The sequence below is a fragment of the Pleurodeles waltl genome, chromosome 7 (genome assembly GCF_031143425.1).
Source record: "Pleurodeles waltl isolate 20211129_DDA chromosome 7, aPleWal1.hap1.20221129, whole genome shotgun sequence".
Lineage (NCBI taxonomy): Eukaryota > Metazoa > Chordata > Amphibia > Caudata > Salamandridae > Pleurodeles > Pleurodeles waltl.
The window spans coordinates 1,283,081,064-1,283,102,654 of NC_090446.1; the positions used below are offsets into that span (position 1 = coordinate 1,283,081,064).

The following is a 21,591-nucleotide window of genomic DNA, read 5'->3' on the forward strand; positions in this document are numbered from 1 at the left end:
TTGAATCTGCTCTTGAAAGGATATCCTTGCAGTCTTGGGGAATGTCTATACCCTGGAATTCATGCAACTCAGGAGCCATGGATATAATCGAAGAGAGCCTGGATCTGGGTGGAGAACTTGCCCCTGGTTCCTCTTCAGTAAAGTGTTTGTTGAGGAGGCAAATTGGTTCATTCACGGACATGAGAAGAAACTCCATGAACTAGTGTTGACTGGGACACCGGGAGCTATCAGAAGCTTTCATCTTTCAGAGCACTCTCTGGATCATGGGAGTATAAAGGGAGGGGGGGCAAGGGGGGAGGAGGGGAAGAAGCCATATACAAATATCCCTGACCATCTTATCGAAAGGGCATTCTCCCATGATCCTGGAAGCGGTGCTGAATGGCGTAAAACCGGCATTTGGTGTTCTTGCTCATAGCAAAGAGGTCTAATTCTGGTTTCCCCAAAGGCAAAAGATTTTGCTGAGTTCTACTTGATCCAACTCCCATAGAAATGGGGATATTTTGCGACCCTTTTACTGACGGCCACTGCTAATGGGGTTAGGCACTTTGTAAAAATGCGGGGCACTGATGTGAGGCCGAATGGGAAGTCCTTGAATTGGTAATGGGTGCCAGCTGCGGTGAAACTGAGAAATTTGCGATGTACGGGAATGTGGAAATATGCATCCTGTAGACCAAGAGCGGTCATATAATCCCCATGGTTTAGGAGATGCAGGATGTCTGTTAGCATGACCATGTGGAATGATTGCTTTTTGAGGAATTTGCTGAGTTTTCCGAGGTCCAAAATGGGTCTTCATTCTCGTGACTTTAAAAAAAAAAAATTGTAATTAGGAAAACATGAGAATAGAAACTTGTGCCTCTCTGGTTGGATGGTACTTCCTCTATCGCTCCTTTAGCTATCATAACTTGGGCTTCTTTTTGTAATAGGTGAAGATGAGGGAGGGGCGCCCCTTTTGGTGGAATGTTTGGTGGTTCAGGTCTAATACCCATTTGTCTGTTATTTCCCACTATTCTGAAAGATACTTGGAAATCTTTGGGGTCACTGTCTGAGATTTGGTAGTAGCTGGTACCGGATTGGAATCATTGTTTGTGGACAGCTTCTCTGGATTGAGAGGGCCGTCTTCTCTTTCCTGCTTGCTTGTTGTGTGCCACTGATGGTGGCGCACGGTATGGCTGTTGCTGGTATGGAGGTTCAAAGTGTCATTGAAAGGGTGGATGACCGTGCTGGTAGCCGCATCTATACGAGGAAAGACCTCTGCCTCGAGCTCCTCGAAAGGGGAACCCGTCAAAATTGTAGGGTGCCCAAGGACTTGGCAGTGTCCGTGTCAGTCTTGATGGCGAGTAAGGCGTATTCAGTGTGCTTTCCAAAAAGTGTTTCCCCGTAGTATGGCATTTCGAGTATTTTGGATTGCACCTCAGGCCTTAATGCGGTTGCTTTTAACCATCCCTGTCTGCGCAAAACAGCAGCGCCTTGCAGCTGCTAGACTCCGGTCGAGGTGATATCCATTGCCCAATCTATTATTTTCTGAGGATGTGCCCTCCCCTTCTTGTAATATTTTCTGGGCTTCTGGTTTTCTGTTTTCAGGAATCAGGACTAGCAGGATGCCTATGTCTGACCACATTTGCCTGCTGTAGCGGCTTTGGATGGCTAATTACTTCGCCGTTCTAATCGTTATGATCGACATGCTGGAGAAACACTTACTGATATTATCTAAGCGTCTGCCCTCCTTGTAAGGTGGAGTGGTGACTGGAGTATAAGGATTTATGGATCGCCTCTGCCCTGCTTGCGAAACAACCGAGTCAGCCTTTGGGTGCCCTGTGAAGCAGGCAGGGGCCTTGTATTTCTGATCTATTCATGGCATGACTGTTGCTGGAGTTCTCAAAAGTTGAAGGCCCTCCTCCCAGATGTTGACTATTATTGGTCTGGCCCGAATAGACTTCCTGGCCTGCTCCTTAAAGTCGTATAGGAAGCTTGCAGAATGAATTATGGTGATGGGCAAGTCAAATCTTGTTGCTGCTCTCGCCATCAAATAGTGGGAACCCCCGGATGTCTTCAGGAGGGGGTCAGAGGGATGCAGCAGTGGAGGGGAAGGCATGGGGAAGAAGATCACCTCATTCATTGTGAGGCGGACTGGTGTTTTGTAATACGCCTTCCTCTCTATCATCATCAGATGATGGATCATTCCTAGGTGGTGCTGCTCTTGCCGATGATGGAGTCATTCTTGGTGTAAATGACGGCAGAAGAGGCCTTGGTGTTTCTTGAATTTGTGGTGAAGGGGGAGGTGGTGGTGTATTGTCTGATGTTTCAGGAAAGCGCATGCGCTAGTCTTAGAACATTGCCTGCAGATCTCAAACTAACTGATGGAATTTGCAGCTCATTCCCTGGGTGTTCTTCATAGGTGTGGTAAAGAGGATACCTATTTGTAGGTTGAGGTATATAGTATTCCCCATAATATTAGTCATCTCCATCTTCATCATCATCATCATCATCTTAGTATTTAACTTGTAGCTAAGAAAGGCTACAAGCCGAACCAAAAGGACCTTTACTTGATCTACAGGACTCCGATGGCCGAGTACTTGGTGGGTGGGAGGGGGGGGGGGGGGGGGGGGGGTATGGCGAGACTTTACTGTGAAAAAAGTGTCCTGTGGTCTTAGAAAGGTTTTGGTGACTTTCACATATGCTGATGGCGTAGACAACAATATCGTTGACGAGAGAATGGAAGTCGTCATCGACGGAGATGGCATTGCTAATGCTGCAATCGCCAATGAAAACCATGATAGTCTCGTCGACGACAGTGGGGTCTTCGTCGACGAGGAAATCTTAGGCAATGATTTGGTTGTGTTGACAGCGGTTGGCATTGTACTCTCTATAGAAAGCTTTGTTGATTACTCAGTTGTTACTGTTGTCGATGACAGCATGGAAGTTTCTGATAAAGGCCTCACAGATGGAGTTGGAGGCCCAGAAGAAGAAGCTTTTGAGGAGACTTTAGTAGAGTTCTCTTTTTTTTCACTGCCTGACAGCCCATAGGGCTTTTCTAGCTGCCTCAGAGGTCCCCTGGTCATCAGGCCCCACACTTTTGAGAGTGTGAGAGGCTGTGTCACTTTCCTCTGAGGAGATGTCACCATGTGGTTTAGATTTTTGTAACCACAAAAGAAGTCTTGCTTCTCTACCTCTCAGGGTCTTGGTAACGAAAGTTCTGCATATCTTACAGTCTTTAAGCTTGCAGTCAGGATGGAGGCATTAAAGGCAGCTGTTATGTGGATCACCCACATGTAGCCTCTTCTCCTAGGTTTTGCAGGATCTGAAGTGTCCTTTTTTAGTAGTATCTGACATCTTGATGCTTTTAGAAGCTGAAGTAAGGAAAACTGAGAAGAGCTCAGGGAAACTCCCTTCACACGAGTTCAGTAGAAAATCAGAGACTGAAGTTTCTGTGCTAAGGGTTTGAGGGGGTACTGTTACCTGATTGGCTGGACTTTGGGTCTTTTCTAAAGAAGCAGATAAGCTGTAAAGTGAATACACTTTGGCATTGTTTTCTATGGAAAGTTTCTCTATACTGCTATTTTAAGGTACCATGGGACTCCTACTTCGACGAAGGGGATGATTTAAGCATGTGAATCTATGAAAGATCCAATACTGGAGAAGGGCGCATGTCCTTTCCCACCGCCATAGAGTGGAGACATGCCCAGAGTCCTAAGGTCACACACCGGGAGTCAAAGACTGGGAGGAAAAAGAAAAGAAAAAAAAGTTTCAGGTAAATTCCCTAATAGGGGTCATGTCCAACTACTACAGGGAGTGCAGAATTATTAGGCAAATGAGTATTTTGACCACATCATCCTCTTTATGCATGTTGTCTTACTCCAAGCTGTATAGGCTCGAAAGCCTACTACCAATTAAGCATATTAGGTGATGTGCATCTCTGTAATGAGAAGGGGTGTGGTCTAATGACATCAACACCCTATATCAGGTGTGCATAATTATTAGGCAACTTCCTTTCCTTTGGCAAAATGGGTCAAAAGAAGGACTTGACAGGCTCAGAAAAGACAAAAATAGTGAGATATCTTGCAGAGGGATGCAGCACTCTTAAAATTGCAAAGCTTCTGAAGCGTGATCATCGAACAATCAAGCGTTTCATTCAAAATAGTCAACAGGGTCGCAAGAAGCGTGTGGAAAAACCAAGGCGCAAAATAACTGCCCATGAACTGAGAAAAGTCAAGCGTGCAGCTGCCACGATGCCACTTGCCACCAGTTTGGCCATATTTCAGAGCTGCAACATCACTGGAGTGCCCAAAAGCACAAGGTGTGCAATACTCAGAGACATGGCCAAGGTAAGAAAGGCTGAAAGACGACCACCACTGAACAAGACACACAAGCTGAAACGTCAAGACTGGGCCAAGAAATATCTCAAGACTGATTTTTCTAAGGTTTTATGGACTGATGAAATGAGAGTGAGTCTTGATGGGCCAGATGGATGGGCCCGTGGCTGGATTGGTAAAGGGCAGAGAGCTCCAGTCCGACTCAGACGCCAGCAAGGTGGAGGTGGAGTACTGGTTTGGGCTGGTATCATCAAAGATGAGCTTGTGGGGCCTTTTCGGGTTGAGGATGGAGTCAAGCTCAACTCCCAGTCCTACTGCCAGTTCCTGGAAGACACCTTCTTCAAGCAGTGGTACAGGAAGAAGTCTGCATCCTTCAAGAAAAACATGATTTTCATGCAGGACAATGCTCCATCACACGCGTCCAAGTACTCCACAGCGTGGCTGGCAAGAAAGGGTATAAAAGAAGGAAATCTAATGACATGGCCTCCTTGTTCACCTGATCTGAACCCCATTGAGAACCTGTGGTCCATCATCAAATGTGAGATTTACAAGGAGGGAAAACAGTACACCTCTCTGAACAGTGTCTGGGAGGCTGTGGTTGCTGCTGCACGCAATGTTGATGGTGAACAGATCAAAACACTGACATAATCCATGGATGGCAGGCTTTTGAGTGTCCTTGCAAAGAAAGGTGGCTATATTGGTCACTGATTTGTTTTTGTTTTGTTTTTGAATGTCAGAAATGTATATTTGTGAATGTTGAGATGTTATATTGGTTTCACTGGTAATAATAAATAATTGAAATGGATATATATTTTTTTTGTTAAGTTGCCTAATAATTATGCACAGTGATAGTCACCTGCACACACAGATATCCCCCTAACATAGCTAAAACTAAAAACAAACTAAAAACTACTTCCAAAAATATTCAGCATTGATATTAATGAGTTTTTTGGGTTCATTGAGAACATGGTTGTTGTTCAATAATAAAATTAATCCTCAAAAATACAACTTGCCTAATAATTCTGCACTCCCTGTATATTTAAGGGATTTGAAGGCAGAGGACACTTATCTAATCCCAACCAAAAAAAACTAAATTGAGACATTAATGGGCTTGTCAAGTCCTAATACCTCAAATTATATCAAGATGAGGGGATGTCTCTAAATTGAGAAACATCTTTCTAAAATCCATGCATTATGCCAGACCTAGTGGATATGTAGGAGCTAATTTGAGGTACTACTGCACTGTATGTCTCCAAGATGAATCAATACGCCTGTAGAAGTAAACTCAAATTCCTTGAAACAATTATGCACTATCTCCTATCCGGTCGGTCACACTCTGCATGTTTCTTGGGGATTTCGATGTAATCTTAAACCCAAAATTAGATACAAATGTCAGTCATCAGCCAGTCTGTTGTGGGCTATGCGGACACCAACCAAATAGTATATTTTGTTTTGGTGGAGATATGGAGCAATATAATCATAAAACCTTAATGTATAATTTATTACCGCCATTTGAGGTTATTTGATAAGAGCAGGTCTGCTTGTTTTTATTTTTAAAATAGTAGAAAATACTGTCAAATTGTTCCTATTATCATAGAAAACTGCATTATGGTACCTCACTGTCCAGGTCCCTAATCACTCACAAAATACTTAGTTGGTTCCTAAACCTAGCTGCCTTGTAATACTAGAAATTTCAAATAAGTGAATGGGGAATGAAGGCACCACAGCAATAGAATTATAACATCAAGGTCTCTCGTGCTAACAGCTAGGAAGTAGCCAGAGGATTAGGATTAGCCATGTGGTAACTGAAACAAAACAACAAGTCTAAGGCCAAACTTTCATGACAGGACTTTCATCAGCAAACTATATATCAGACATACATCAAAACACTGCAACAGCTCTCACAGATCAGACTGCTTAAATCAATTTGTAATTAAACAATGATTTTTGTGCAATGGGAAACTTCCTCCTTTTAGCATAACCCTTTCACTGAAAACAGCAGGTCCACTTTTGTTTGTACCACTGAGTAATAAGTGTCTGAGCACACCACCAACCCTCTGCTATTAAATATAAATTTCAGAAGTATTAATGTAATGTATACAGTGAATTGCCAGCAGTCCCCTCTTGTGCACTGAAGGGTCTCTTCCATTCAAGGAATCTTTCCCCCTAAATCATGAATCGACCAGTAACGGTTAAGGGCTGCATTCAGCTGAACGAGGTGGTCGCAGGTATAAAGCGCCACCAAAGGAAAAATTGGTTGTCCCTGATGGCCAATTAAAAACATACCTTGTCAAAAGGAGTGACCCCAAAAAAGGCCCTGCTCTTCTAAGATGTTGTGAAGACAGATTCTCCATTGTTCATGCCAGAAGCAATACAGTAGTTTTTCCCAAGACTGGTTGAGATCCCAAACAATAGTGCAAATACAGACCCATCTCGCTATTCAAACATGGATACCAAGATATTCACAAAATACTAGGGTATGCAACTGAAGCAGGTAATTTCTAACTTGTCCACCAGCATCACAAGAGGTTTAACAGTAGAAGTGACTTGGAGGACCAAGAGCGACTAGCGTTTAATGTTATGACAAACCCATTTGGAAAACAGACCATATGTCAGACTTGTTGCAGGATGTCCTGCTTCTAGTAAGAAAGTAGAAATTAAGTGTGCATGTGTATCAGGTTCATGTAGAATCTGATACACATGCAGAGATCCCACTGCAATAGTGGATGGATAGGGAAGAGTTTGAAGAATGAGAGGTTCATTCAAGTTAAAGTCTTAAACTGAGATATTCTTAGGCCCAACACTGTTCTGCTGTTTTATGACACTCATTCATATGAGTGGGTGAATCACTCATTGTTAGACATGCACACCCTGGGACTTGCACCAAGACTGCATGCTCAAGTGACCTATACAGGAACGATGGCTCACTAATCTTGTCTTTTTCCACTCCATCAACTACATCTAATCACTTGATCCTTGGGAAACTGGAATAGTTACTTCGATACCTCCTCACAGGTAGCATGCCAGCACAGCTCCCCGTCCGCTCTGTGAAGTTAGAAACACTATCAAGTGATATTATCTGCTTCCATATCATCCACAGAGTGTTCATTCCCACCTTTTCTCTTCTGATTCTTTTTTCTTCTCACATGTGGTGATGGACTCATTCACACTAAATCAAAATTATATTATTCACTAAATTAAGTGTCCTCTATCTTTGCAGACGTGAGAAAGACCCAGGCTTCCAGTCGTGTAAGGGGGCGAAACAATTGTTGGCTGTAACCTTTTGAAAATACTTGTACTGAGGAATAACTGCATAATTGTCTGACGTTCAATAAAACCATTTTAGAAAGAAAAAAAAAATGTATCCTCTGATTCCTGCTTATTGGGCAAATCCACTTATTTTTTTGTACATGTCAGGTTAAACTCTGTAAAATAATTTTTCGTCAAGGAAGATATGGTTCTTTCATTGTTAAAGCTTGTAATTATCAGACTCTTCTTGCTAAGGTGAGAGTGTCCTGCAGCACGGTCTTCCAGAAAAGGAACTTCAGGATGGATGGGTCTGATGGAGGCAGTGTAGGCTGGCTCAACACAGTGTTTAGTTTCCTTAAACGTTTACTGGACGAAAGCCCCCCCCCCCCGCCCCCAAAAAAGTAGTTTCATTAATTTTTTTTTTTTGCACAATAAATATGAGGAAGTGTCTTCCATCCTCCAGAATCTAGAAACTGAGGTAAATTAACCCTGACCGAGGCATAGTTGAAACCACTCTTAGCTAGCTCTAGCAAATACGGTAGCATATGACTGGGCAACAGAGATTGGGTTAAGGTGATCTTTGCACCATGGTCTGGACTGTGAATGGTACACAAACCTGCATTAATATGTTCCTGCAGTCTGAAGGAATATTCAGATGGCTGGAACCATGCAATCAAGCTCAGTGGCTTGAGTTCATGATGGAGAATCAGTTGTGTCCGAAGACAAGCCCAGGGTTATTCTTCAACTGGACTGGTGGGTACACATACAGCCACAGTAGCTCCCTGCACCGAAATTGGTGTAGCCATGTCCGGTCAATCAGAATCAAGGAACAGTGACCTGCTTTTACCTGCCTTGGTACTACGGGAAAGAGGAGAAATGGAGGAAAATTAAGCAAAGGCATACAGCTATACTTTGAAAAAGACACTGCCCTTGGACCTTGATTGATGGAACCTGCTTGCTGTGGTATCTGGAGTTCTTGTTCTCCAAAGTGGCAAACAGGTCTATGGTTAGATGGGTCCACTCTTGAATTGTTTATCCTGCTTGGCCCTGGTGCAGTTCCCTTGCATGATAATCCGAAAGGCTGAGCACATCCACTTGGTTGTTTTGGCATCCTAGAAAATGTTTTACTGCAAATGCCCACCTCATTGATGACTTAGTGTACCCAGCACCTCTTCTCAGAGAACAAGACCTTGTTCCTCCTTGTTTCATAATGTATAGCAGTCATGCTGTTCATCCCTATCAACACAGCTTGTTTTGTTAACCTCAGAAGGAACTGCAAGCCTAGTCTGATGGCTTGTAACTCCAGTATGTTTATGTGGAGTTTTTTGCCACCTCTAACCAGAGGCCTGGAGTGGACAGCTTGTACATGTGTGTGCTCCATCCTACCAACAACAACTGTTGTCACAATTATCTTGTTTGTTGTAGGTCTGAATGGAAGTCGTACTAGGAGGTTTGAAGGAAACCCTCACACCACAGTATGACTTGCTTGAGCCGTGTCACTTCATGAGCCAGTCACCCGCTTTCATCGGTGATCCACTGGCGAGCTGGCACCAGATGAATAGGAAACATCTAAAGCTGGCAGAAAGGAGCCAAGCCAATGCAGGACAATATGAGACGAAACAGAGATGTGTGTAACCTAATTGGCACAGTTTGCTTGGAGCTTAAGTTCTTTCCCATGGCCTGAAGTTTGTTCAGCTCTTTTCTAAGAGAAAACCCTTCTCCAGTTGAGTGTAACATTCCCCTACCAGGAACTGTAATCTTGTCACAGGATGGATGATTCCTGTGCTCAGGCGCAGCCTTAATTCTTGAAAAAGGACTGAGCAAGGAGCCGTGGACACAAGCCTCTTCCTTTGATGATGCTTTGATGAGCCAATCATCCAAATATGGACATACTTTGTCTCCAAAGGCAGGTAACTACCAGTGCCATTGCCTTATAGTGCCACCAAATTGACAATGCTGCCCCAGAACTCAATCACAGGTACTGCCAGTGATTTGGAAGTACAGGGATGTGAAACTATCTATCCTAAAAATCCAAGAAGATGAGGTACTCCTCTTCCTGAAGCGTCAGAAGGTTGTTTTAGAGGGTTAACATTCAGAAAGTTTTTTTTTTTTTAAATGTGTTCAACTTTCAAAGGTTCACTATTGGCCTCCACTGGTTGGATTTATTTTTGACCGAACAAAAAAAAAAACCAGGATTAAAATATTTGCTACCTCTTTCTGGAAGTCCTCTTCTACGTCTCCTTTCAGAATAAAGAAGGCTCTCTTGACGTAGTTTTCATAAGTGCCTGTGATTTAGATGCCCTCTTGGATGGTTTCTGTATAAATTCCAGAGAGATAGCAAACTGCACAATTTGAAGCACCCTGAGATCTGGGGTTACCGATTGCTGAAAGTGGGGCAGAAGCAGAGGGCGGGAGAAAGAGAAAAAAAAAAAGAGGAAACACAAAAAAACAGGAAACAAAAAAAGAGGAAAAAAAAGAGAAAGAAAGAGAAAAAAGAGAAAGAAACAGAAAAAGAGAGGGAGAGAGACAGACAGACACAGACAAAGAGGGTTATCTTTGTGAAAATCAAGCTCTTTTCCGGTGGGCCTGGGAGTGTGCTTCGGTTGAGCGTTTTTTCTTCGCCCATATTCTGCCTTAGCCTTGGCTCTGACCTCTGCCTGAAGAGTAGCCTTGATAGTACTCAGACTGCCTTAAAGGAAATAGGATCTTTCTTGGCCTCTGCATTGGGAGACACCTCCTCTGTAGGCTTGTGATCATGGCGGGTCTCAAAATTCAGTGGAGGCTGGTTGTCTAGAATAAAGCTCCCAGGAAGCAAGCCATGCATGTCTTTATGTTGTGTAAGAGAGTCATCTACATCTTTTCCAAATAAAGTTTGACCATCAAAAGGCATGTCCAAAATCTTTGCCTGAACGTTTAGCCATAAGGATATTGACTGAAGCAATCACTGTCTGCGCTGAACTGCTACCCCTATGAAATAACGCAAGCTTGCACAGGAAAAAAAAATTCTGTATCGATATTGGCAGCCAACGCATAGGTGCACTCCTTGAAAATAGCCTTTGCCTTTTACCTTCTACCCCCAGGGATGAAGTTTATAAGGAGCGAAATGCTGAACGACAACTGGCAATCATATCATGCAAGGAGTGGCAAGACATTTGCAGCTTTGATGGATGTCGCACTCTATACCCAAAGTTATCTGTGTCTCCTATACCTGCCTGGAGCCGCTAAACCTGGGATTACAGGATGGAATGGTTTCTTACCTGTAATTCTAGGGGTATCTCCATTGAAATTATATGTAGTGAATTGTCCCGCCCACCTGTGGGGACCTCAGAGCAGTTCTTTCAAAGTCACATTAACTTCGCCTTACTTCCCAAAAGATCAGGACGCACAGGTGACAAAGGTTACTTTTTGCAGTCTTAAAACAGGCCATTTTTCGAACTGGTAGGTGGCTCCTCTCGGTCCTGGGGGCTGTCGGGTGCAGAGTGTGAAACCTCACACTTCTGGCTGGAAGTGAGAGTCTCTTTAAAGTTGGTTTCTTGCTGCTGTTTTGTAGTTGTTTCTGGATAGAGCTGCTGTCCTCTGGAGGTTCTCGGTCCTTTAGGTGCAGGTCAGTCCTCAGAGGTCGCTGGTCCTGCTGGATGCGTCGCTGTGCAGGTTCTTTGAGTCTGGAGGCAGGCCGGTAGGGCTGGGGCCAAGTCAGTTGTCGTCAGTCGTCTCTGCAGGGCTTTCAGGTCAGCAGTCCTTTCTTCAGGTTGCAGGAATCTGATTTCCTGAGTTCAGGGCCACCCCTAAATACTCAATTTAGGGGTGTGTTTAGGTCTGGGGAGGCAGTAGCCAATGGCTACTGTCCTTGAGGGTGGCTACACCCTCTTTGTGCCTCCTCCCTGTGGGGAGGGGGGCACATCCCTAATCCTATTGGGGTGGAACCCTCAAAAACGAGATGGAAGTTTTCCTAAGGCAGGGGGCACCTCCGTCCAGGACCCCTTAGGGGCTGTCCTGACTGGAGGGAGACTCCCTTGTGTTTCTCACTATCTCCTCCGGACTTGCCGCCAAAAGTGGGGCCTGTGTCCGGGGGGCGGGCATCTCCACTAGCTGGAGTACTCTGGGGCATTGTAACACTAAGCCTGAGCCTTTGAGGCTCACTGCTAGGTGTTACAGTTCCTGCAGGGGGGAGGTGTGAAGCACCTCCACCCAGTGCAGGCTTTGTTTCTAGCATCCGAGAGCACAAAGGCTCTCACCCCATGGGGTCAGAAACTCATCTCAGTTGCAGGCTGGCAAAGACCAGTCAGTCCTGCACTGAAGGATTTCTTAATATGGCCACACTGTACTTACAATGTCTAAGAATAGACTTCGACTCTTTAGGGGCATATTGCTCATGCAGCTATGCCCTCACCTGTGGTATAGTGCACCTTGCCTTAGGGCTTTCAGGCCTGCTGGAGGGGTGACTTACCTATGCCACAGGCAGTATTTTGTGTGCATGGCATCCTGAGGGGGATGCCATGTCAACTTTGCCTTTTTCTCCCCACCAACACACACAATAATCTGCAATGGCAGTGTGCATGTGTTAGGTGAGGGGTCCCTTAGGGTGGCACAACACATGCTGCAGCCCTTGGGGACCTTCCCTGGTCACAGGACCCTTGGTACCACTGGTACCTTTTATAAGGGACTTATCTGTGTGCCAATTATGGAAACAATGGTACTTTTTTTTATTTTTTATTATTGAAAGATGCACGATGTACAAAAACCAAAGCAAAGAGAAGGCTAAATAAATACAATAAATACGTTGTATAAATACACATCATTACATATGTTTGTTTCATCAATATGCAACAGATAACAAGACCACTAAAAAGGGAAGCATGAAAAACCTATTAGAGACCGTAAAATACAAATAAAGTGCAAAAGTTGAACATGCTTAAAAAGATAAATCCCCTACAAACATGACTGTTATTACCTAACCATTGTGCAAACGGGGCCCAAATAGCTTCACCAATCTGTCTGCGCGTGCGACCCTTGCGCGCGTAAGAGCCCATCTCCAGATAAAACATTGAGCACATCCGAGCCAGCCAATGGTTAAAAGTTGGTGGGGTCGACTCCAGCCAGTCAGATGTAATACAACAGCGAGCCACAGACCTAGCTAAAAACAAGAACCTCTGCGAGTATTCTAGGTACACCACTCCATCAATTCCCAATAATACCAGTTGCGGCGTAATTACCACCTCCTGATAAATAAGCCTAGATAAAGAGTTGGCCATATCAGTAAAGAATTCATGTAGCCTGCTGCAGCTAAAAAACATATGTGCCAAGTCGGCCGATACACTCTTACATCTGGGACACACCACCCCGCTTGAGCTGCCCCAGTTGAATAGCTTAGCAGGGGTATAATATAAATGAAAAACAGTTTTATAATGTTGGGCTTGCGGCCCAGCGGCTAATATAAACCGCTGTGCCATATCTAAAGAGGTCCGTAATAATACTTCAGAAGCTCCAATATTCCGAGCCCACCTCTCCGCCTGTTTACTCAGATCATCTGGCATTAAATAATAAAAATAAAAAAAAAAAAAAAGAGGATAAAGCGAGCAGACCCGCCATTTAGTGGGGTTATGAAGAACCTCCATAACTGGGATTCTATCCCCCAGCTGCAGATCTAGAATTTACCCCTCAAAAGTGTCTAATTTGCAAATATTTAAAAAAATCCTTAGTGTCCAATGAAAATTCACTTGTCAATTCTTCAAAGGATTTAAGGTGGGTGTTCCCATAGAAGTCACCAATGCGCCGAACACCCAACTGAGCCCACCTGGCACAATATTCATCCTTAAAAATATCAGGAAGTATAGAGGAATTCGAAATTGGGGTATAAAAATTAATCCGGCCAATTCCAATTTTTTTTAAATTTATTTTTTAACATTAGTCCACACCTTAACTTAACTTTTTTTAAATAACTAGGCTCCACCGTTCTTATAAAAGCCGCATTGGCATATCTTCCCCAAATCATATTATTATATATAGTAGGACAAGTTTCGCCAAAATCTCTTTTATCAGCATGTTGGCTAATTAATGGTTGAATATAATGCAGAGCAGATACCCAGTAATGAAAAAGGAAGTGAGGGGCCGCCCACCTCCCCCCACTTTCTGGGTAGCACTAAGTACTTCTATGCCCGCCGTACTTTTTTAAAGGACCAACTAAAGCTGCTTGCTAAATTCTCCATGCGTTTGAACCAGTCTTTGCTAATTTCCAGTGGAATAGTGCGGAAAAAATATATGACCCTAGGTAAAAAGATAATTTTAATAAGATTGCATCTACCAACAATCGTTAAATGTAAATTGTTCATATGATGCAACTCTTTCCTGGTTTTAGCTAAGACAGGGGCAAGATTACTCTCCACTATCTGGTCCAAATTGGCCAACAAGCTGACAACTAAGTAAGTCACTTGATTGGCCCTCCTGTTGTCTTCAATAATGGCCCACTCATTGCCCAGTATTTGGCATTTACTCCTATTTAATGCATAGCCCGAAACCTCGCCAAACTCCGCGGCTAGCTTCTCTATTTCTTCAATCGCCCTCCCTGGTTCAGGTGTAGTGACAGCTATATCGTCAGCATATGCCAAGATTTTACACCAGCCCTCAGCCATTACCATGGGCGAGATCAAGGTACTTCGCAATAGCTTCCTAATCAAAGGGTCTATATGAAGTGCAAAAAGTAAGGGGGAGCAGGGACAACCCTGTCTGGTTCCTCTTGTAATGTAGAAGGGTTCCGAGGTTGCCCCGGCTAGTTGAATTCGAGCAAGGGGCTTCTGATATAAGCCTTGTATAGCCCTGATAAAACCAGCCCCTATATTAGCTTTACTGTGCACTGTCCATAAATATTTCCAGCTCACCCGATCGAAAGCCTTTTCGGCATCTAATAGTATTAATGACATAGGGGCCGCCATAACCTGAGACGCATCTAGCATGGTAATAACACGCCTAACATGCTCGGCGGTCCCCCGCACAGGAATAAACCCATGTTGCCAAGGGGAAACAAGCCCACTAATAACTCGACTCAGCCTAACCGCAAAGATTTTGGCATACCATTTGGCGTCCGCGTTTATTAATGAAATAGGGCGATAGGAACCTGGTAAAAGTGGGTTCTTCTCTTTTTTTAAGAATATTGCAATATTGGCCTCCGACCATGAGCCCGGCACCCGCTCTCCAGCCTGCACTGACGTAAAGAGTGCCAGAATATCATCCTTCAATTCCTCAAAAAAGGTTTTAAAGAATTCTATTGGGATCATATCAGGACCAGTAGCTTTCCCATTAGATAAAGCAGTTAAAGCCGAGTTGATCTCATCCAACTCAATGGGAGCAGTCAGTTGACAATCCTCATCTTGGGTTAACTTTGGACATGGGATGTCACTCAAATACTGAGCAATCTTTTCGTCTGTCACCCGAGGAGAGATTTTCCTGCTGATACAATACAGAATAATATTCTTTAAACACCTGTAATACCGACGCATCTTCACACACAACCTGCCCCTGCCTATCTTTAATTGCCAAAATGGCGCTCCGAGTCGCCTTCTGTCTGGTCTTATATGCAAGCACCTTACCCACCCTCTCACTAAACTCGTAGCACTCCTGCCTGCGAGTCTGGGCTTTGATAATGTCTTGATCTAGATACAGCTGAGTGATCTTGGCCTTCATGGCGACAATCTTATCCACGGTATCTTGTATCGGAGCATTGTTCCTTGCCAGCCCCACTCTGACTCTCCAGAGAAGCCAATTCAATCTGGGCCGCAAATATAACTAGGTAACATTGTTTCTCCCGCCTAAGGGCATAGCTCAGGGTTTCCCCGCGGATAGCAGCCTTTAAAGCATCCCATAACATCCCCGGTGGGACCGTGTCCCGGTTTAAAACCCAAAAATTCTGGTATCCATTCTTTCATCCGTGACACATAAGCGGAGTCAAGCAGCAAACCCCGGTCAAAAGACCAGGGTTTTAAGAGTCGCTCTTTACGCAAGTCCGGAAATTGTACTACCAAAGGATTATGGTCAGATATGACCCTAGGGAATTTTTCCACAAAAGTCCTTCACATAGCGATGACGACAAAAAAAAAATAGTCTAACTGGACCGACTTTCGGTGCGGATAAGAGAAGAAAGTGTACCCAGGATCCATAGGCATACAATGCTGCCATGCATCCACAAGGCCATGAGTCTGCACCAGCATTTGTAGGGCGCGAAACACCTTTGGTTTTCATCACAAATATGAATCCTGATTCTGTAAGGGGATATTAGTCTCAGTATGTATATTAAAGTCCCCACATACAATAAGCGGTAAGGCCCAAAGCACAAGTTCAGTATTCAACATATTAATACCAGCCAGATCATCAAAATTGGAGCCATAAATAGAACACACATTAAAATTCAATTGTCCCATAGCACATTCTATTATAACCCATCGGCCCATGTTATCAACCCTTTTCTTAACCACCTTAAGAAGATCTCGCCGTGCAAGTACTGCAACTCCTCTAGTGTTAGTTTCTTGAGTGGTGTACGCCACTAATTGGAAACCAGGAAAGTCCAACACATACTTTTTGGTCGGGGTAACATGCGTCTCTTGCAAACAAATTATATCCGCCCTTAATGTTTTGAGCTCACGAATGGCAAGGCATCTTTTCGTGGAATCGTTTAGCCCACATATATTTAAGGTGGCCACCCGAAGAGCATTACGGTTCCCCATTGAAAGCTCTAATGAATACACCCAAACTTGCATCTTGCTTCATCATACACCTAATAAACTCCTGTGCCTTCAAGTACATATTTCTGTGCATCTTCCATGCAAAACCTGCCCAACCCCATCCCCCCACCTACCCCCATCCCCCCCAAAAAAGAAAACCTTACCTCACCCCCCCACCCTACCAGATGAGGCTTCCAGACTGTAGTCTGTAAGATGGACAAGTCCCCCCCCCCTCGAGGGCTCCTGCGGCGACTCCTAAATTAGGCAAGTTAACTAACAAAAGCTGTCCCCTAGAAACAAAACCCCCATAAGCCTACCACTTAAGAAGAGAATCCCTCCTCCTTCTCTTCTCTTCCCCAGCTGCCCAGCCCTATCACCCCCCCTTTTCATTTTTCTTTTTAACCCTCCTCCTCTTTTTCTTTTTAAACGTTTTTTATAAACCACATATAGACAATTAAGTCAAAGACTGCAAGTACTCCTTGGCTTTGATCTCGGACGAGAACACTCGTACTGACCCTTTATATATTGTCTTGAGTCGGGCCGGGGACAGTAGATAAGCTTCGGCTCCCTTCTCCTGGAAGGAGCTGATCAGTTGTCTCAAGCGCCAGCGTCTCTCTACCGTAGCATGGCAAAAGTCGGGACGGGAGAAAAATGTACAACCCTCACAGCTAATCCTTGCATCAGGGAGGGCTTTCTCAAAGACTATTTGGCGCAGCAAGTGATTGCCAAAATAAACAATGAAGGCCCTAGGCTGTTGGGCTGTTCCGGTTGCTCCTGCCAGTTGCCGATTCCTCAGATGTAGTGGAAACCGATGGGCTCTTTGTATCGCCTTCGCCCACTCCCACCCAGTCTGCTCCGGAAATGCTGCTTTAAACAATCTGATTATAAAGGCCCTTGAATCCTGCCCTTCTACTCCTTCTTGTATCCCTATTAAGCGCAAGATGTTACGACGTTGCCGATTTTCAAAGTCCTCTACTTTCCACTGAATATCAGAGAGTTGAGTCTCATGCATAGCAGCTTGTTTTGTCACCGCCCCCAAGTCTGACTCCAGCACGTCCGCCCGGCACTCAATAGCAGCAATCCGCTCCTCAATTTCAGAGCATGTCTTTGCAACCTTGCTGACCGCCACTTGTAGCTGCTTCGTGGCCACCCTTGCTTTCTTACTGTCCCTCTGCGTTTGCTTGTGTTGTGCCATGATGGTCTGATAGATAAGATGCAAAGAAGGGGAGGGGGAAGGAGTCTCTGCATTCAGAGCGTCGGTCTTTGAGCTGGCTGGTGCCACCGAGAGATCATCCAACCTGTGCAGTAACTGTTGTGTTCCTGTGCAGTCCCAGGACACAACTCTCGTCCTACACGTCTTCTTTTTTTTCCTTTTCTCACCAGACTCTCCAGCTTTGTCTGACCTAGATACCTCACTCTGTCTTGGTCGACATTTAATTGCGGTACCCCTCAGCACAGAAATAGGAGTCAAAGGGGCTGTAGAGCTGTCACATATGTCTGAGTCTATGGAGGGGCGGATGCTGGCCTCGTCCGAGTCTCGAGATTGATCCGACAGAGAAAGAAAATTCTCCCCAACTTCACCCTGAACTAACGAATCCTCCCTGCCCTGCCGGAAATCACGGATCGCCTCCAGAGTACAAGCCAGAGTGGCGGGTCGGTACTTGGCAATAAGTATGCTGCTACTGCTTGCTCGCAATACCCTACCACTGTCAAGGATTCCTGCGCAAGCCTTACATTACCCTGGAATCCAGGGGAACGTAACGTCTGGTCAGCCTCCCCCTCAGATGCCGCTGCAAGACCATTACCCCCAGTACAAGGAGCAGAGGCCTGTGAAAATCCCCCAGCAGCATCACTTACAGTATTGTGCGCGTCCAGGGATCGACTGCCACCAGCATCGACCCTCACCTGAGGTAGACCCCCACTATCTAGAGAAGCCAGACGTCCTGGGCCAGTGCTGTGGCCCTCCACAGCCAGTGCCACCACATCTCGTGTAGATCCAAAATCAGAGGCCTTTATAGGGATACCACCCCCAGTAGGGGCTGTATTGTGAGAAATTTTAAACATCCGGGGTATAGTCACCCCTTCCTCCTTTTCTCCAATCGGTTTTGCGCCATTTTCCACCCTATGCGTCTGCCCCAGGGCCGCGGAACCCCCTGGTGCTGGCTGTTTGCCCTCAAACGCACTCTCACAGCTGCCAACATTTCCAAAGCTGCTGCTCCTGAATGCCCCCCCGAGCAGGGGGGTGGGAGTCCAAAGGTCGCCGATCCTGCGACCCTGGTTTTGTCCGGCTGCCACGAGCGGCCTTTGGGGCCATCCGCCGCTGTTTGCCTCGTGGGGGTAAAAAGATGACAAGGGTCAAGACCGCAAAACCGCAGCCGTTATGGCCAAAATCGCCGAGGTCGCCCAGGGAGCGCCTGATACTTCCGCGGGTAATGCCGCTTGGCGGGCAATTACCGCAAGTGTGGCCACGAGAAATTGCGGCAGGTGTGCCCCAGTCAAGAACCGCCCGCATAATCCTCTCCGCGGGCGGGGAAAGCACAAACGCCAAACAGAAGCCGGGGGAAAGGAAAGCCTCCGACCGCTAGAGACTCGCGGCCGCCATCTTGCCTCAGTCTAACTCCTCAAAAATGGTACATTTTTTGTGAAAGAACATTGGTGCTGGGGCCTTGTTAGCAGGGTCCCAGCACAATTCTTAGTCAAGTCAGCATCAATATCAGGCAAAAGGTGTGGGGGTAACTGCAACAGGGAGCCATTTCCCTACAGGAGCCCTTCCATAACAAGGTCTTTCTTATCGATGATGCAGATTTGGTTGTCAAGAATTTGGGTGGCAAGTCTGGCGGAATGTCAATAGCTCTGGGTATGCATGCAATAGTTTGTGCAGGTTGTTGCTTGCCCCATTTAACATCTTTTCTAAAGAAGGCTATGTCTGATGTTTGAAGAAAGTGATTGTGGAGACTTGAAACAAGCTGAGGAAGTTTGATATGCTTCCTTTTTTGCAACACCTTTTTGGAAGGGCTTGTTGGGGCACTTTTCACAGTATCTTCCACTTCAGAGTGGGGGTATTCTGTTCTTTTCCAGAAAGCAAAGCGAGTCAACCTTCTTTTTGCTCTTTTAGCACCTCTAAAGTGAAGGTCACGCAGCTATTACAGTGAGGCGCTTTGAGTGGGGTCAAAGCAATACATCAATTGATCTTGAGGATCATCAATGTAGATCTTTTGTCTGCAAACTGAGCAAGACTTTCTCAGCCATAGTGGTAGTTGTTGACAACTGACGGTCCCTATGGGCCTCTACTTAGGTGCAAATCTGAGAAATTCCATATACACAACCCACAGTTAAATGAATATTGAAGATAGGGCTGGCTGCAGTCCACCGAGGACAAAGTAAAGACTGGGAAATAACAGGCTAAAGTAGAGCTCTTCTCAGGGACCCCCTCCCACATGGCATGCAGTAGAAACCTATAGTGGCCTGTAGGAGGAAGAGGGGGGGGGGGGGGTTTGCTCAGCTCTTCAACCTCACTGGCTGAAGTTCGGGTTGTTTCCAATTTGGTGGATGTGCTACTAAACAAAAACTGTTGTTGAGGAGTAAGGCCATTTTAACACTATTTGCTGCTCTTTATCATTAACTGAGGATTTCCAGCCTGACAACAGGGACAGATTAAAGCTTGTAACTATATGAATAATTCAACACTGTATAACCAAACCACCACTGAACATCCTTTAAAAAAAAAAAAAAAAAACACGATCTATTTGGGCACTCTGCAGCTTACAAGTCCATGACCAATCGAAATGTTTCAATTTGAGGGTTTTAAACCTCATCCACACCTGTTAAAAAGATGGCCTTTCACTATATTTTTTTAAAGGAATCTGACCATATTTAATGACCAGAATGTCTTGTTTTTTATATTGTTTAAAGCACAGCTGCTGACATAAGCTAAGTTAAAAGCAATAAAGTCAATGTAAATGCAGGCCTTTTTTTTGGCTGGACCAGCATCTTACCTGGGCTCGCTCGCCATCATACTTGTACTCGCAGGTGAAGGCTGCTTCGTCAAACCTCTTCATCACTTCTCCAATACCCTTGGTTGGGTGTGCCAACATCGGTTTCAGAGGGATACCTGTAGATGTAAAAGGTAACTTAGAAAATACGTGTAAACTGAGATATGTGGCTCAGGGTCAAGAAAGGACAAATACAAATGTTTAAGATTCTATTAGTAGTAAAAAAAAAAAGCAAATTAAAAAAAAAAAAAAAGCATATACTGTTGTGTTTTGTCATTAGCGCAAGCAAGTAGCACCTCAAAGACCAAAGGAAGATTCAGCCGTTCATGCAAGTTCCTCTATATGTTTGAGCAGTTGACCAGGTCTTCGATGGGTTGCTGGGGTTTGGCCATGCCAAAATTCTAGTGGCACTTTTCTTACAGATCAATGATGCAAGTGTTCATTCTGGTGATGGTATTTCTGCATAGAGTTGGATTTGCGTATTTCTTTCAATAGGCAGAGCGCCTAGGAGACAAGCTACCTGCAGACTAAAAGCTGTTACAATAGTATCTTGGAATGGTGCTGATGAGGAGTCTGGCAACCTAGAGTTTTGCCTCGCAATCCCTGATGGTCTTCAAGTTTGTGGGAGAGCAATCGGCATAGGCTTTAGAGTTGTGGTTCGACTCTCAAACACCACAGACACACCTGATGGGTATGTGCACCGATATTTGCTTGCAACAGTTCCTAGCGGGATTAAAACCAGTTTTAGGAGGGGACATCCCTTGCACACCGAGAGATTTTCTAAGACATTGAGGTAAGTCTCGGAGACGAGAACTCCGGAACTGCGTCTGGTGGTGCAGACAGAAAGGAACTGACGTCAGTGCACAGGACTGGTGGCTGTATAGGCATTGCACTTTATTTGTGACAGAGTGGCACTGGTGCACAGCCACTCTGCATCATCTGTGTGATAAGGTTCTACTGAAAAATCTTCCAGATCTAAACTTCCACCTGTAAAATATTCAAAAGGTGAGAGATGTCCTGCTAGAAGTCTCGATCAGAAATAAACTATTCTAGAGGGAAGTGAACAATGTACAGAGACTTTGTTCAGTCCTTCAAGGTTAAGAGACCAAATCAGCAAAGTGGGCTGACCCACTACACCACACTGTGGTTGACAGAAGAAAAATGGGAATGGCAATTAAAAAGTCCAATAAAAAAAGCCCCCTGAACAAGTATCTTTGTATATCTATATCATTTATGAATGTTTCTAGAAACCCAAAAGTCAAGCACCAAATCTAAAGTTGCCTCAAAAGCCAGACCTAAAAATGAAAGATAACAAAATATTTATACATA

General features: G+C 44.8%; 1 protein-coding gene across 1 annotated transcript in view; it reads right to left on the minus strand.

The window, feature by feature from the left end:
- LIG1 (DNA ligase 1) overlaps nucleotides 1-21,591 on the minus strand; it is a 296,484-nt gene that overhangs the window by 86,633 nt on the left and 188,260 nt on the right. The window contains exon 17 of the mRNA XM_069200497.1: nucleotides 20,266-20,381. Within this exon, the coding sequence (XP_069056598.1) occupies nucleotides 20,266-20,381 (116 nt within the window). The remainder of the gene's footprint in view (nucleotides 1-20,265; nucleotides 20,382-21,591) is intronic.